At 51.2% G+C, this 15,866-nt stretch overlaps 4 protein-coding genes across 4 annotated transcripts in view; 1 reads left to right on the top strand and 3 right to left on the bottom strand.

Moving 5' to 3' along the window:
- Positions 1 to 1,608, bottom strand: LOC100897865 (probable glutamate receptor). Its single transcript, XM_018641530.1, has 6 exons — positions 1,561 to 1,608; positions 1,337 to 1,440; positions 996 to 1,248; positions 702 to 843; positions 391 to 608; positions 1 to 306 (listed from the first exon to the last, which is right to left on the bottom strand). The coding sequence occupies exons 1-6, from the start codon at positions 1,606 to 1,608 to the stop codon at positions 1 to 3; spliced, it is 1,071 nt and encodes a 356-aa protein (XP_018497046.1).
- A 1,873-nt stretch (positions 1,609 to 3,481) lies between these two features.
- Rat1 (5'-3' exoribonuclease 2 Rat1) lies at positions 3,482 to 7,428 on the top strand. Its single transcript, XM_018641531.2, has 10 exons — positions 3,482 to 3,745; positions 3,870 to 4,053; positions 4,133 to 4,358; positions 4,463 to 4,641; positions 4,730 to 4,882; positions 4,976 to 5,201; positions 5,316 to 5,432; positions 5,529 to 5,638; positions 5,733 to 6,564; positions 6,644 to 7,428. The coding sequence occupies exons 1-10, from the start codon at positions 3,574 to 3,576 to the stop codon at positions 7,337 to 7,339; spliced, it is 2,895 nt and encodes a 964-aa protein (XP_018497047.1). The 5' UTR covers positions 3,482 to 3,573; the 3' UTR covers positions 7,340 to 7,428.
- Positions 7,429 to 8,141: 713 nt separating this feature from the next.
- Kdsr (3-ketodihydrosphingosine reductase) lies at positions 8,142 to 11,114 on the bottom strand. Its single transcript, XM_029112952.1, has 9 exons — positions 10,908 to 11,114; positions 9,764 to 9,916; positions 9,541 to 9,641; positions 9,447 to 9,484; positions 9,333 to 9,406; positions 9,138 to 9,262; positions 8,842 to 9,013; positions 8,524 to 8,686; positions 8,142 to 8,429 (listed from the first exon to the last, which is right to left on the bottom strand). The coding sequence occupies exons 2-9, from the start codon at positions 9,870 to 9,872 to the stop codon at positions 8,240 to 8,242; spliced, it is 972 nt and encodes a 323-aa protein (XP_028968785.1). The 5' UTR covers positions 9,873 to 9,916; positions 10,908 to 11,114; the 3' UTR covers positions 8,142 to 8,239.
- A 4,043-nt stretch (positions 11,115 to 15,157) lies between these two features.
- LOC100898154 (uncharacterized) overlaps positions 15,158 to 15,866 on the bottom strand; it is a 4,729-nt gene continuing 4,020 nt past the window's right edge. The window contains exon 8 of the mRNA XM_018641532.1: positions 15,158 to 15,438. Within this exon, the coding sequence (XP_018497048.1) occupies positions 15,158 to 15,438 (281 nt within the window). The remainder of the gene's footprint in view (positions 15,439 to 15,866) is intronic.

Raw genomic sequence — 15,866 nt, forward strand, 5'->3', positions numbered from 1 at the left:
TCAGTACGTCAGAAGAACGAACTTCATATCCAAGGCGGATTCCAAGTCTCGACCCAGAGACTTCGACAACGCCCAGATCGCCGTGAGCTCTGCCAAGTTCTCGCTACTGATGTGGAAGAAATTATCGGCTTTGAGGCACCACCTATTGATCGCGGGCAAGATCGTTAGTTTCTCCATGAAGATCACGCCTTTCTTAGCCACGATTCTCTCGAGGAGCTCGTCGGTCAGGAGGCTTGTTAGGCTGCTTCCTTCGGAATTGGCCGCAATATGTTGCCGAAGCCTATCGCCCCGCTCTCCGACCAGATTCTGCAAAGAATACTACGCTGACGGCTTACCGGTTCAAGGAATATTACCTACGGCATAGAGAAACTTGCTAAATAGTCAACGAACTTTCATACGGCTCTCCAGGGGTGAGTTCTTGGCGTAGTAGATTGTCAGGTGGGGTCGAGCTACGAGATCCTCCACCGTGTCTATCCTCTCGGTGGGGGACCTGACGATCAAATTGGCTCGACATTGACTGGCGAAAGAGTGGCCGAATATCAGAGAGAAGAGAAACCATACCGCGGCGAGTAGTCTGGCGAAAGGACCTCTGAACTTGCTCTTCGATGCTGGAATCAAGGAGCGTTAGGCTCATTCGTACGCATCCCGCATCAGCTAGCATGCTGGATATCGTTGTTCATCGTGATCTCGAGCTCGAGGACCTTCCTGTAGAAGAGCCTGAAAGAGTTCGAAACAGAAACGGAAAACTCGCTTCCACTTCAGTTTTCGATCCTGCACCAAATATTCTCGGAAAGCCATCAGGCCTGACATCGCCGCGAAGGAAACGAGCAGTCCAAGCCACACCTAGAAAAATATTGTACATGCATATGTGGGCTCCTCGCTCTCGGAACAATTAGAGGGGAGCCTTCAGCTCTGGGTAGCTACAGCCTATGCCCCTCATGGTTGGGTCAAGTCGGATGATGCCCCAATAGCGCTTCGAATGTAGCAAAACTCACTTCCGAGGCGAAAGAGTTCGTGAAACTTTGCGCCTTGTTCACGAATGCAGTTTCCATACCGCTGAGCATGACCATCACCGTACTCATTATTGATGGAGGCACGTAGAAGTGCTGAAATATTTCCTCGCTGGACGAGAAAGGACCAGCGGCAATGTCCGCAGAGCCATCTCGTACCATACCGAGCATGCCATTGAAGCTCCCATTCGGTAAAGCCATGCCGTATTGGCCATCTCTCGGAGGGAATACAACGTACCTGGAGGAATCATGCGCTCATCATCGCACTCCCCATGAGCAGGGAGCAAAATAATAGGACCACATCTGAGCTCCTATTCCATATTCACGTTAAATTGAGAGAGGCCATGATGCTTGTCATCATGCTGCCGAAGACTCCACCTAATCGCTGGCGACCCTGGCCATCGGGGAGACGGACGTACCACGGCGCGAACTGCGAGAGAGGGAAAAGTGCTGAGGAACGGAGATTTCGGATCGATTAGCTGCCTGTCGGAGCTTCTGAGTCAACTCGAGGTATCCCCTTCGTCAGATTCGGGGGAAAGGTATTTCTTACATGGAGGCTAGCGATTCGCAAGCATCGTCCTTTGCCATCGAAACGCATGATGACGCTCCGAGAGAGTATGATCGCGAAAGTGGGCAGGTGCGTGTCTTAAAGGGTGTTCATCATAGCGAGGGTCGTTAAGTATATTCAATATTCATGACTCCCGGGCGATCGAGTTTTCCGCCATGATTCGAGACGGATTCTCCGTTCATTAAACGAGCTAATCACAGTCCCGGATCTGTTCGCTGCTCGAAGACCATCGCCGATGTCGGATCGAATATCATCCTGCCCCCGGAGGTACCTCGCTTCTCCTAATGCGTGATAATTGGATCGATGCTGCTCAAACATGAGGATATCGATTGGTCCTGCCGCCCATGCGATAAGTCATGATAAGGACGATCATTCTATATTTCTGTGGACCCGTGGCGGTATAGTGAGCTCGGAACTCCCCATAGAGCCCGCTTTGCTTCGCAGCTTGCAGAATCGTACTCAATCCCAGCTGGCCTTCCCCACATTGGGTACATATGGCTCATTTCATTAACTTATTTTTCCGCGAGTCGACCGTGCACCTGTTACGCGGGTCTCGGCACACTTTTGATCGGCGTGTGCCTGAATTAGTTCAGGCTCATAATTTCCCGATCGCTTTGCAATCTGAGCTATTACAGAATACCGAGACTCGCATGCACCCTTCTCACTAACATGAGTAGCGGCCAGATATTCTGCACCTTCGCAGAGTGCGGCCGCCCCCACCCCTCTGCAAGGGGCTAGGGGCTCTTCTTGATTTCAGCGAGATTTCCAAGGAACTTAGGTATGAACGATTTCTTCGGAGAGCTGACCGTCGTGTCCGGTCTCACGAAAACCTCGCGAACGAGGTGTCATTTCGCTCCAAACAATAGTCGTCGCTGGTTCAGTGCATGGCTTTGACCGCCGCACCGCCCCGCTCTCTATACGTGGGAGTGCTGAACCATCGCCGCGACTTGAATGGAGGACATAAAGCGAGCAAATTCAGAACACGATTAGTGATGAAATTGTTTCAGCGACTCCATGTGTCGACCCGCTCGGTTGCCAGCAGCCAAGCTGCTCAGTGCTGTCAACATGAGCCGTAAATATCTCCCTTGACTTCTCGGAATGGGTCTGTCAGAACTCTCGAGGAGCAGAGATTCAGTCTCCGGTGCTACTCAATTTTGGGAGTCTCGAGCTGTCCAAATCCATTCCGCTGGATGACTTTCGGTCGGGATACGCCCCGTCCCTGGTTCTCGGTCGAAACTCCTCGATTTCTTCAAAAGCCACAGGGGGACTGTGCTGTCAGATCATCCCGCTGACCCATTACGGCTGGGGCCGAAATAAGCCGGGACCGACGACTTGCTCATCCCTCACGACATCCGGGCAATATCGATACAAATTCAAGACTCAAGAGCAACGAACTTCCCGCCTCGGGTGCTGAACGCGGAATCCGCATCTACAGGGCATTCTCAAAGCTCGCGCTTTGTTGATGGCCTGGCAATCCGTGGACGGCGACGAGTCCCTCCAATCCCTTCCAACCCACGACCCAATCCTTCAGACCCAGCAGGATGAGCGAGCGGAATGCTTGCAGTCTTTAGCTATCCGCAATTTGCCGCTGACTCTGACCTCCCTCTTGAATTTCTGCTCGAATCCTACGCATCTCGTCGCTTGGTGTACTGCACCAAGGCTCAGCGGGAAAAAAAATCATCCACAGCTCCGGTTCCCCTACGCTGGAGAGACACAGCGTGCCTGGTCAAGTTCATTCGATTTCTGAGGCTGAAGAGGGTCCGCGTCGGAGCTGCGTCCACCTCGGCTCCTCGTGTAGGTGATTTCGTCCGGCCGGCACGACCAAGGCTTTCCCGCCAATGAATCGTAAAAAGTGAGATCACTTCATCATTCACTTTGTAAATACAGTCAATGTGCTGCTGAAGCGGCGGCGCGTCTCCAACAAGTATACGAAAAGGCCTTACCCCAGCACCGTGTCAAATCTTGAGTCCAGCAGAGAGGAAATCGTCAGACGCAATGGGAGTTCCAGCATTCTTCCGCTGGCTGTCCAGAAAATTCCCAAATATTATAGTGCACTGCGTCGAAGAGAGAGGCCACACGGTCGACGGCAACCAGAGAGTCAACATCGACACAAGTAAACCGAATCCAAATAATGTGGAGTTCGACAACTTATACCTCGACATGAATGGTACGAAGGTCGAATTCCCATCTCTTCGAATATTTACGCTGGAGGATTTCCAGCTGAAGTTTGAGATTAATTCTTGGGTGTTCGCTTTCTAACTGGGTTCCCCATTACCATGACCGAACTGCAGGTATCATTCATCCGTGCTGCCATCCAGAGAACAAGCCGGCTCCGAAAAATGAAGACGAAATGATGGTCGCGATTTTTGAATATATCGACCGTATTTTCAGCATCATAAGACCACGGAGATTGCTCTACATGGCTATTGACGGCGTTGCTCCCCGCGCGAAAATGAACCAGCAGAGGAGTAGGAGGTCAGTACTCAGTAGATTCAGGCCCTGGAAGGGGTCTTTTCAGATTCCCACCGTCTAACGCGCATACCCCGTCCTACAGATTCCGCGCGTCGAAGGAAGCCGCTGAGAAAGCAGCAACCATAAGTCGACTCCGACGAGAACTCCAGTCGAAAGGATTCCATCTACCCCCCGAGAAAGCTCCCGAGGACCATTTCGATACAAATTGTATCACTCCCGGAACGCCATTCATGGATCGACTGGCGAAATGTCTCCATTACTACATTCACGATAGGCTGAACAATGATCCCGGCTGGCAAAACATCGAGGTGAAAGAAGCTGTGATTCGAATACGGGAAACATGATCCGAGCGATTCGATCCCTTCCGACTTCGAGTTGCAAGAGCACGCTTCGAGCCAGAATGATTCCTCAGGTGATATTATCCGACGCAAACGTTCCGGGAGAAGGGGAACATAAGATCATGGATTTTATTCGCAAACAGCGCGCGAGTCCGAGCCATGATCCGAACACGAGGCATTGTCTCTGTGGAGCGGATGCCGATCTCATCATGTTGGGTTTGGCCACACATGAGCCCAATTTTACGATTATCAGGTTGGTCCTCGGATACAAGCGAACGCTAAGCGATTAGGAGTTTCGGATGATTCCCTCTGAATCCTGCTAAAGAGACTTTGTTCACCAGGGAAGAATTCAAACCGAATCAGCCACGCCCGTGTGAGCTCTGCGGTCAGATAGGGCACGAGATGAAAGACTGTATGGGTCTTCCGAAGGATATTGCCTCGCAAACCAAAATAGAGAAACCCTTGGGCGCTGAGACCGAATTCATCTTCATAAGGCGAGTTGCCTGACTCTGCAGTGGACTGATTTACAGTACTGTTCGTAAGCGTGCCCGCCACCTGTATCGAAACGAATGAGCTCTCCCTTACAGGTTGAATGTTCTGAAAGAGTATTTGACAAAAGAATTGTGGATAGAAGGGTTGCCCTTCAAGTGGTCGATCGAGAGGGCTATCGACGATTGGGTGTTCCTCTGTTTCTTCGTCGGAAACGACTTTCTACCTCATCTACCATCCCTAGAGATCAGGGAAGGCGCCATAGACCGCCTTGTTCGTATTTACAAGGAGACCATCCATGTCAAGAAGGACTATCTAACTAAGGCGAGTGTTTTAAACTGTTCATATCGGTAACGCTCCTGACACGGGGGCTCGCTTGGAAAACGGAAGTGAAGGAATGATCTCCAAATTTCACGGAGCCTTCGCCACGACTTGCAGAACGGCTTCGCTCAGATGGATCACTGTGCCATGATTCTGACGAAACTCGGCCAGGCAGAAGACGAAATTTTCCGCCAGCGACAGATTGACGAAGAGAAATTCAAACGTCGACAGAAAGTAGGTTTTGTCCTGCTTCTCTTCAAACAATAGCGAGGCTCCTCGTCAACTGAGGGGGAGAGTGATTCTGAATGAAATCTGAATTTCCCCGTGCAGGAACGGAAAGCGATGCAGAGACAGGAGCACGCTCAGCCGGCCTATCATATGGCAGGCCAATTAGGTCCAACCGATGTCCGCTCTGGAGGAATGGCTATCTCAGGTGCTAGGTGAGTCTAGATGTACGCCTCTCACACTGAGTTCATCTGGAAGAATTGACTCCGTTTCCGCGTGGGACTCAAGGCTGCTCACAATTGATTACAGGGATGAAGTTCTGAGCCAACGCAGAAGTGCAATGGATTTCTCTAGAGGGTTACATGGGGGGCCGGGCATCGAAGCCATGCTGGAACCGGAAGGCGGTGCTCAGGGGCAACCAGCGAAACGGAAGGCGGAAGATTTAGATGAGGAGCCAGAAGACGAAGTTCGCTTGTGGGAAGTCGGATGGAAAGAACGCTACTACGAGAGCAAGTTTGAAGTTTCACCCGAGAATCAATCATTCCGACACGAAGTCGCTGCGGCATACGCCGAAGGGCTATGCTGGGTCCTTCATTACTACTACCAAGGATGTGCATCTTGGAAATGGTTCTTTCCGTATCATTACGCGCCGTTTGCTTCGGATTTCTCGGAGATCGGCACCCTGAAAATAAGCTTCGAAAAGAACACGAAACCCTTCAACCCCATGGAGCAACTGATGAGTGTATTCCCAGCTGCCAGCCGACAACATCTCCCGGAGCCATGGGGGGACCTGATGGAGGACCCCGAGAGTCCGATCATCGATTTCTACCCCATCGATTTCAGAATCGACCTCAATGGCAAGAAAGCCGCCTGGATGGGCGTAGCGCTCTTACCCTTCGTCGATGAGAAACGTCTGCTAGAAACAGTGGCTACCGTTTACGATCGATTGACACCGGAGGAGAAGCGGAGAAATTCGCGCGGAGACAGTTATATTTTCATCCGGAAAAACCATCCCGGGTATCCGTTCCTGCGCGGACTGTATGAGAATAAATCTCAAAGGAAGTTGAATGATGAGAACGTTCAACCCATCGATCCCGAGAGCTTCTTCGGAATGGCAGGAAATGCTCTGACTACGGATAAGGTGAGCGAATTCGAAGATTATCTCCCGGCCCCCCACCGAAGCGAGAATGAAACGTCTCAATATTTTCTGATTTCGACAGATGGTGCCTGAGAAAGAGAAAGTATTGAGTCCCGTGAAGGGATGTCAGCCTTGCCCGAACAATATGGTCGTGGTGACCCGGTGGCGGGATCCCATCTTCGAGCCGGACTTCATCTATCCCGCGACAAAGCTGCCCGGGGCGATAGAGCCTGAAAAGGTTCTTAGGCCCGAGGATCTCGTCGGAGATCAAAGTCGACAATGGAGACCCCAAGTTGGAATGGCGAGGAATACGCAGAGAGCCTCTTTGGGGGCCAGCGGTCACCGGATGATCAATCACCATGCGGCAATTCCACCGCCGAGTCACGGTGGCTGGCAGCGAGGCTGTGCTCCTCAACGTGGAAACTTCAACCAAGGCTATCAGAGAGACTCGTACGGGCAAGGTTATGACGGTTATAATAACTACAGCACCCATAGCAACCCGCAGAGATCTTATCAAGATAGAGGCAGATATGGACAGCAGTACGACAGATCCTCATACGGATCCTCGAATAGGAACTCTTACAATGCTCCACCTGAGAGGAACTCCTACGGAAGTGCCGGCGGTGGTTCCTATGGATCTTCTCGCGGTAGAGGTTCATACGGACCGCCGGGGGATAGACCAGCGCCTGGTCCTCGTTTGGGGTACGGACCTCCGAGAGGAGGAGCTCGTGGTGCCGGTGGCGGAGGGGGGAACTACTATAGGAGAGACTGCTACTAGGATGTAGCAGGGGTTATCTAATTGCTCAATGAGATGACTCAGTACTTGACAACTCAAAATTGTTCAATCGAATGTGTAAATTAACAAAATTGAAGTTTCTGACATTCCGACTGTGTTTGCCCCATACATAGATCAGACTTAACCAAGAATAATTAAGAATAAGAAGGAGCGGCGCGGCGTGCACACCGATAACGCACTTGGAGAAAACTCCCAACGCTATAGAATAAGGATGTACCTAGATGTCTTTTTCGATGATTGAAATTTGATATTATTCTCCAACAATTCTAGTTGTGGGCTGCGCGGAGTCACCTCTGAAGGAACTTCGAGCACAGAGTGCCTATCTCATCCAAGAGTACTTTCATAAATCCGACGCTATGAGCTCGTCCAACTTTGGAATGTATCGCGAGGTGTGGCTTGGTTCTTTCATCCCGTAGAATATCATCCGATGACGGTGCCCTCGTCATCACGCGAAACCAGGGGGCTCACGGAGACTAATAGACGCAGGGAGAACATTCCACAGGCTTTTGAGTGAGTATCGATCCCGGGGAACGATCATTTATTTGAATCCTCTCTCTTTCGGGAACATCCCCAATGTCGGAGGCTTCTGACCAGAGGGCGGTGTGGTGCCCACGGACCATCGCTACCGGTGATTCCGGGCCTAGGATTCATCGATGGTTCGGATTCGGATGCCATCTTGCCCCCATAGCTGCTTATGTTCGTCATATGATGGCACAACAACGAAGAGCTGACCCCGATGTAACTCGAGCCAATGACAGCGTGATGAGTGATGAGGGTCCTTTCGATGACGCTGCTCTTGTCAGGAGGGACTAAGAAAATGAGGCGCTGGACAGATCTTCATCGACTCTGGAGGATTGAGTCGCCCGATCCAGTTGAGCGCAATCAACTCTCCTTGGTGTTCCTTGCATGCGAAGCGCATCTCGCGAAGGCCCAGTGAAGATATGCTCCCAATAACCTCGCTGGCGCGATCAGGGCAACTTCCGATGTTAGTCTCCATATGGATCCTGCGGGCCACAAACCTGAGGCGGCAGTACATATGAATTGGCCGTCGAGACCGAAAGAAGAGCAGATTCTGAAAACAGCGATCCATATCACACCACGCTCAGGAAAACTCGATCCGGAGGAAAGCTCCATCAGCCACCGTTAGCGACGCAGTGAACTCTCACCTCTTTTTCGATATGTCGTTCAAAATTCCGCCAGCCACAGCTTTCGGTTTGTGTAGTCCGCCCATCTGAGATATCGCCACAGTTTCTTCGGGTTTCCCCAAATTCTCGTTCGCGAACCCAGCGGTATCGGTATCTGGCGGGAAGGCTACCATAACGTGCAGGCCTGTGATGAACAATTATTATTGAATCATAGTTGGGTGAGGTATAACCGGCCCCGATCGGAGATCGCGCGCCAGTAGGCCGGACGCGGGTCCCCAGGCGCGATCTAATGAGGCCGTATATGATGAATCGAGTAACTGATTTCCGGGAGATGCTCACCTAAGTGTTCTTTCTCAGCTTTCAATGTTTGGGCGAATCCAACCAGAGCGAACTTCGAGGGTGAATACGCGCTATAGCCAAATATCCCCATCAGACCAGCCACAGAGGAGGTGAAGACAACTGATGCTGATCCCGTTTCCTTACAGCGGTTTTCGAGACTCTTGAGCAGAGCCTGTGAATTGGATCCGCCCACTGAGCCCCCAACTTTGCATTCGTTCACGATTATTTTCAGGACCTTTTATTCAGATGCTTTGCGCAAGCATATCAGGTCCAACCGAAAATTCACAGGAAATCACCTTGGTCAAATTAACGGCGCTGAAGAAGTTTACATCCATCATCTGATGGAACATTTCTTCCGTTGTCTCTTCAATGTAGCGGGACACCGCGCTGCCCGCGCAGTTGACCAAGATGTCGACGTCTCCTATAAACAATCGAGGTTCGACGACTCGAACAGCTTACTCTGCCTACCTTGGAGGAGAAATTTCACTCACCATGCTCCTCCAGAGCTGGTCTGAGTTTCTCCTGTATCGACGATATACTGGACGAGAGATCTACGGAGACATAGCTGAAAACAGAGTATAAACCTCAATGCCATTCCTGGGAACTGAAACTTATGGTCAGTGTCGACCGCGACTTTGTGTTGCTTTGCAAAGCATGCGGTGAAACTCACGAGGCTTCCGAAGTTTCCAAGCTGGCGACCGCATCTTTCAGTCTGTCCTCATTCCTCGCGATGATCGTGACCTTCGCACCGTCCTTGGCGGCTAAACGGGCGAGCTCTAGTCCGATTCCAGACGATCCGCCTGCGACAGCCAAGAGGACCGTTTCTGATCGTGCCCCAAGAAGGCATGGACTCCTGCCGTGATTTCCCCGTCGAAACGAATCATCGAGGGGATATGATCGACTCTTCGTGATGCGCACTCACCCGAAATGATCATGTGTTTACCACGGAAGGCGTCTTTGGATTTTCGATGCATGAGAAGGGATGTGATGAACACTCCGCTCAAAAGCGAAGCAATGAAAATCAAGATCATCGTTCGCTCTCCAAGAGGGGCTCTCCCTTTTCCCCGAAGTTAGCCTAGAACAGAGATTCTGACTGCATTAGACTATCCTAGACAATCACGAGTCCGGGAGCAAAACCCGGAAGCTTCGCGGGCGGAGACGAAGGCGCAGAGGAATCTTCGCGACATTATACCCAATGACGGAGACGAGCACTCTTGCTTGAAGAGAGTACTAGGTGCTATGAGACGACCACCTCCACAGTCGAATAACCATGAAAGATCTCTCGGATTTCGATTTCTCGCAAAGACTATTGACTCAGCTCTAGCCGCACAAGGACCCGGCTTTATGGGTCCGACGAGATTGAATCGCTTATCTCTGGAGCTCCGAGAAGGCACTTCGCTCCGGGACGCATCCCGCCAGAAATCGCGGAGATCCCTGGGTGGGAAATCCGGAGGCGTGCACGCATCCCCTGCAGACCTATCGGCACCACCATCCAGTCAGGAACCGATGAAACTCTCTACTCCGTGAGCTTGGAGTACCAATCGTACCAGCGCCCGGAGCTGTCATCTCTCCAGAGCTCTGCGAGGCGAGGGAGGGAATGATTGGTCGGTATGGTACAGATTTTGCAAGGTCGGCAAGAACGGTCAAAGTCGTAGATAATGCGGATCAGACCATAGTGGTAGGTATTCATGAACCAAAACACGGTTGTGGTGCTCTGCGCGAATGGACAAGTCTACGAAAGACATCCTATGGACATCGTAGCACGGTGGAAACGCGAAGAAACGAGTCCTCCGGAGATAGGGAAGTAGCGAAAGAAGGGACAGAAAAATGATACTGTTGATTCCGGCATTCTCCGGAGATTACTTCCAAGACCGCAGACACGTTTCCCTCGCAGCTTCGGTTAATACGCTCCGGATCCACGGATAAGTTCTCGGAGAGAGCTGAATTCAACTGAAGAAAGTGAGCAGAACCTCGGACGCCTGGGGCAGCCGCATTCACCAGTCTATCCTATGGGGATGGCAGCGATGGGAAGCTTTAAGAAACCATGGGAAATCGAGGAAACTCACACCTTCACGGCACCCAAATCTTGAGCGCACTTTTCCTTCCTTGTCTCTCTTTGACAGTGGATCCGTTCAACTTCCGTCAGAAGAAAAGGACCTTCGGTTCTCGTGTGAGTAAGTACTAGTCGTGCAAAGGGCTTCTCTCCTTGATCTAGATTATTCTAGATCATTGGTCCCGTGCCGCAGGAGTGACTCTTGGAGCGAGATCCGTCTCTGAATCAACCTCTTCGGGATAGATACCGGTAGGCGTCGTCTGCTACAGAAGGCCGGCGCTTTCGAATTTCACGCGGTCTGGTAGAGCTTCAATTTCTCATCCACGACTCGGACTTGCTCAGGGACGGTTCGACGAAATTGCCGCGTTCGTTCGCCCTGTTCCTCCGGTGTTCGGTGTTCTCGTTCGAGGCTGGGGCAAAGTTCCCGAGGGTCTTATCTCAAATACGCTGGAACCATTGACTGATACACTGCTCTATCGGCGAGGGAACTCTCCATAGATTCCGCTCGCCGGTGCTTCCAGAGTTCTAGACAATAAGGAACCCGCTTCGCGTCTCGCGGGAATGAAGGCAACACGGAAATTAGGTGAAGCAAGTCCATAGATAGTAGGAGAAGCTCATTTATCGGATTCCCATCCGGATCCGGAGGTTCGAAGTCTGTGACCTCGGCTCAGTGAAAGAGCTTTGATCCTCTCGAGATGAACATGCGGCTCCGAACCTCAAAGCAGTGACATCGATTTTCTTTACGGGATGCTCGATGATTGTTCGAGAAGATTTCCTGGGGGGGGAGGGGGGGGGGGCGATAGATAGCCGCACTCTGACATCGAGATCGCTGGGCTCAACGATGTCATGACAAGCGAATGAGGTGACCGAAATAACAGGACCTGAGATCAGAGAACCGGCCCATCGGGCGGCTGCTGATCCACCGCGATCTGGTACTCTCGATTGCGGATCTCGGTCTTCCATCAAGACATCGCTCGCGCGGCTGGCAATATGCCAACGGCGACGGCTGGCAATGTTGTGTCGGAGATGCTCGAGGGGATCCAATGACCTGGTTTCGAATCGAGCGTTGCTACGATCGGTTGTCAGCGGGAAACATTTGGACAATCGAGAGCCAGAATAATAATGAGCGGAGAGATTTGTTCCTATAGTTCTCCCCTCAACAACGTTGAGCCGAAGTTCGGAAATTGTCCTTGCGGGCATCCTGAGGAGAGATCATATCGATGTGTGAATAACGAAGGTCACGCTTGGGAATTATACTCCTGGAAGCTTTATCTGATGACCCGAGAAATATGTTAGGGAGGACCTCAAGAACTCCGAGCCGGATATACACTTCGCAAGATGACGAGAGCGTGTCAAGAAGCTATAGCAATATACCTACAATACGAGACTCTAGCTATCCGAGATGTCGCGATCGGGGCACATTCCGCTCGGGAAAATGTGGTATCCTGCATGGCATATTGAAACTCCTCAGGGCAGGCTATTTGCTTGGCCTTATTGGCCTTATTTGGAATGTCTTAGCCCTGATACTTTCCGATCGAGCAACGGGATGCGCTCTCCGTCGGAAAATACTCCGAGTGAACGAGATGAGTAAGTCTCTTGCTCCCTTTAGCGGCATTCGTCCTGAGAAAATTCAGTCCTTGAATCATTGAACTTCTCCGTTTTTTTCTGTAAGCTTCTCGACTGATGTCGTGAATACCTTACGACCCACGTGATGAATACGGAGGGGAACGATATCCGATATCGTGGAGAGCTGCCATTATCTCGCATCTTCTCCCGCTCGGAAATAGTCATGAAGAACCTCCGAGCTTCTTCCGTTAGGTGAGACGGAGGCAATGGATATGTATCTGGACGTTTTGCTTCTGATTGTGCGAAAGGATATCTGGCGTACGCTAGACGGAATGGAGGCTTCAGCGTTCCAGGAACAGCTGCGTTCCTTGACTCTGCACCGACAGCGGACTACTATGGGCGACTCTCGAGCAGGGGGTTTGTGTAGGCTCGAGTAGAGCGTCACGGCTATCTCCAGTCACGATTTCGACCTTCGGAGGTCAATGTCATTATAACCAAAATCTGTATGCTCTTACGCTTCGAACTTCTGGGGTCTCTATTTTCTAGTGAAGAGAGTGGAGGTGGAATTGTACGCGAGCGCTCTAAGCTTCAGTTCCGTCTTCGAAGACTTGGGAAATCCGAGCGATGGGGAAGTAGACTACATCATCGACAGTGACCTACTGATTGACTTGAGTTTCGAGATTTTCGTGGAAGCAGAGGAGCCCAAGATCTCGAACCTCCGTGTGAGTTTCCACTCATGGATTTCCTAATTTCAATCTGGCATGTCTCCGAGAATCATCGTGTCGGTCCAGAGTGATTCTGGCTCGATTAATATTCTTGATTGAAAGTCCATTACGAAAGTCCTGAGCTAGCCCCGACCCCTTGACGTCTCATTCATCGAGTCCTGTTCTCAACCGTCAGATCGAACCCCAGGGGTATACCCCAGAGGTGATGCTCCTCGGGTGTCCGAAGGATCCCGAAAAAAAGGTGGAAGCGATTCTGCTCTCCACATTCAATTCGACGCTCGAGACGTACCTCAAGCGAGCTTTCAGTTCCCATTTTATGCGACGTTTTGAAACATTTTTCGACCTGTGGGTGCGCAATTGAAAAATCAGCTCGAATAAAACTGCTTTTTGCATCGGCATCCTCTACGGGGCCTGGGTGTCATCTTTGACACCGCCAACTCATCATTCGGAAGAGAACGCCCTCGAGCCTAATTGTCGTGCTAGTTCAGATTTGCTTGCCGAATCATGATTCCTTACCTTTCCGTGGAGGTGAGAAATTGATCTGTTTAAATTTCAAGGCATCTTTTTCTTTCGCTTGCGCAGCCGATAATGGTTGAGCGCGAGGACAATGGCTGCTGCATCGCGATTTTGAGGAGACGAATGACGAGTCGCGATATCCATGTATCTATCTGAGAAGAAGGGAGGGGTAGAGGAGTTTCGAGCCGTGCTTCGAAAATTCAAGAAGTCTAAGGAAACAGAGGGTGACTGACGATGAGTAGCCTGCAGTCCAGCCAGCTACATGAATCACGGTCAATCTCAGAGAGTCAAACGATACGCTCGCAGCAACGTCTCCATCCGCTTCAACAACCGAATCTTCGATCGAGTCACTTTTGTCAAGACGAAGGGGACCACGCACTCACGCTGCGAGTCAAGTGCCTCTGAGAGCTAAACGAGGAGTCGGAAGTAGTGCGAAACAACTGCTGTAGGAATAAGACGACTCTAGGAATGATATCGCGCAGCCAGTCGAAGTCAAGCTTCCCTTCTTTGAGGTAAACATGACAACATGTCTAACTCGGAAACCTGCGGAGAACCGAAGGCTACCCGCCGAAGGCAACCTTGTAAGATTTTTTTGCGGTCAGGAATGCCGCGACCAGGTCCGGCGACCACCCGGATGACCGAATCCTCATGGCTCCTACAACGTTCGTTAGCGAATTTCTTACGCGCCATCCAGCATATTCCTCGAACGATCATGTCGAGGAGCGAAGTCTGATCAAACAGATCCGTACCATGGACCAGGGATAACGGCGAACGAGCATGTGAGAAAATTGAGGGAGCAGTCCCACACAATACGGGGGACCGTGATTGGGTCAAACAGCTTCATTTCTCCGTACGGTAGACGCTCCCCGGAGAAGCGCACATCATCATCATCATCGTGGATCGTCCCTGCTAGAAAACGAAGAACTCTGTCTCGAGGGGAACAGTGAACCCATTACCACCTCCCTGGTATTCCGGACCCGGATACGACAGGCGCCAGGCCGATTGCTCGGTCCTGGCCGAGTCTATGGGATCTCCCAAGTCGAGTGACTCGGCTACAGCGAACCAATTGACGAAACCTCAGGTACAGCGGACTGATTTTTCGGCTCCGGTCGCATCTGGTTCTGTGTCAACTATCTCGATTAAAACGGACCCGTTCTCGCGAGAATAGAGTGATATCTTCTTCAAAATCATTTCTGATAGAGAAGCGACTCGTATGGGCATTCAGGTTGCTCTTCTGATTTACTGAGAGCCTCTTGACGACCATTTTCGGACATGGCGGACCTCGAGTGTAAGGGACCCTTTTGAAAGCTCCCCCGGAGTCGATACATCGGGGCTTGACTGCAACTTACGCGGAGTCGTCGTTGCGCTCCGAGAAAGGGGAGAATTCGGTCTTGATCAGCAGTTCACATGACTGCATGTTTATTCGTCTTTTCGAAGCGGAACGCAGCCGTCTCACTTACTGCTTGTAAACATAGCCTGGGGCTTGTGGGTAACCAGCTTGGTAAGTTGGTCCTGCTGAAGGATACGAGTCAGCCGGTTGGATGCCCACGACCGTGGTGTAGGTTGCTTCGACTTTCGTTTCAACAATTTGGGTACCCGAAGTCTTGCCGTAGTCGCTTCCATAACCAGTCTTGCCGTCATAGCCCTTTGAATAAGTACTTTTAGCAGTCACGATCGGTATCGTGATGGGCATGCTGTACGACACAGCGATCGATGGGTTCTTGGAGCCGTACGAATCTGGATGGAAAGAGTCTGCATGTGAATGTGCGGGGGCAAAAGGTGTTCCTTCGACGAACGATTGCCATGCGATTGATGAAAGTCTGACAAGGAGCATTGAAGTTGTGGGAAGGTACATACCTGCTCTGAGAGAACCTTTCTGCTGCTTGGTCTATGGGATCTGAACTGAAAACTTCGAGCTTCCGAAGGCGTTCGTCGCTCGTCAAAGGACACCGAAGGCCGATTCTCGACCAGCATTCCATATGAACTCATCGAAAGAACACAACATGCGCGTAAGATGTACTCAAAACTTTATTAGTAACTACCTGAGTAGGGGGCCGGCGGAGCATAGGAATCATAGGCAGGGGGCGGAGCGGGGTATGCAGGGGCGGGGTATGCAGGAGCGGGGTACGCATCATAGGCAGGTGCCGGGGGAGGTGCAGGGTATG

This window comes from Galendromus occidentalis, unplaced genomic scaffold (assembly GCF_000255335.2).
Source record: "Galendromus occidentalis unplaced genomic scaffold, Mocc_1.1 scf7180000075780, whole genome shotgun sequence".
Lineage (NCBI taxonomy): Eukaryota > Metazoa > Arthropoda > Arachnida > Mesostigmata > Phytoseiidae > Galendromus > Galendromus occidentalis.

Coding starts and splice junctions, on each gene's coding strand:
- LOC100897865 (XM_018641530.1), bottom strand. CDS start 1,608: ATGCGTTTCGATGGCAAAGGACGATGCTTGCGAATCGCTAGCCTCCAT. Junction 1,441..1,560: donor TGCGAATCGCTAGCCTCCAT/GTAAGAAATACC, acceptor CCTCTCTCGCAG/TTCGCGCCGTGGTACGTCCG. Junction 1,249..1,336: donor ATGGCCTCTCTCAATTTAAC/GTGAATATGGAA, acceptor TGATTCCTCCAG/GTACGTTGTATTCCCTCCGA.
- Rat1 (XM_018641531.2), top strand. CDS start 3,574: ATGGGAGTTCCAGCATTCTTCCGCTGGCTGTCCAGAAAATTCCCAAAT. Junction 5,433..5,528: donor AATTCAAACGTCGACAGAAA/GTAGGTTTTGTC, acceptor TTCCCCGTGCAG/GAACGGAAAGCGATGCAGAG. Junction 5,639..5,732: donor ATGGCTATCTCAGGTGCTAG/GTGAGTCTAGAT, acceptor AATTGATTACAG/GGATGAAGTTCTGAGCCAAC.
- Kdsr (XM_029112952.1), bottom strand. CDS start 9,872: ATGATCTTGATTTTCATTGCTTCGCTTTTGAGCGGAGTGTTCATCACA. Junction 9,485..9,540: donor AGGACAGACTGAAAGATGCG/GTCGCCAGCTTG, acceptor TGCTTTGCAAAG/CAACACAAAGTCGCGGTCGA. Junction 8,687..8,841: donor AGCTGAGAAAGAACACTTAG/GTGAGCATCTCC, acceptor TGTTCATCACAG/GCCTGCACGTTATGGTAGCC.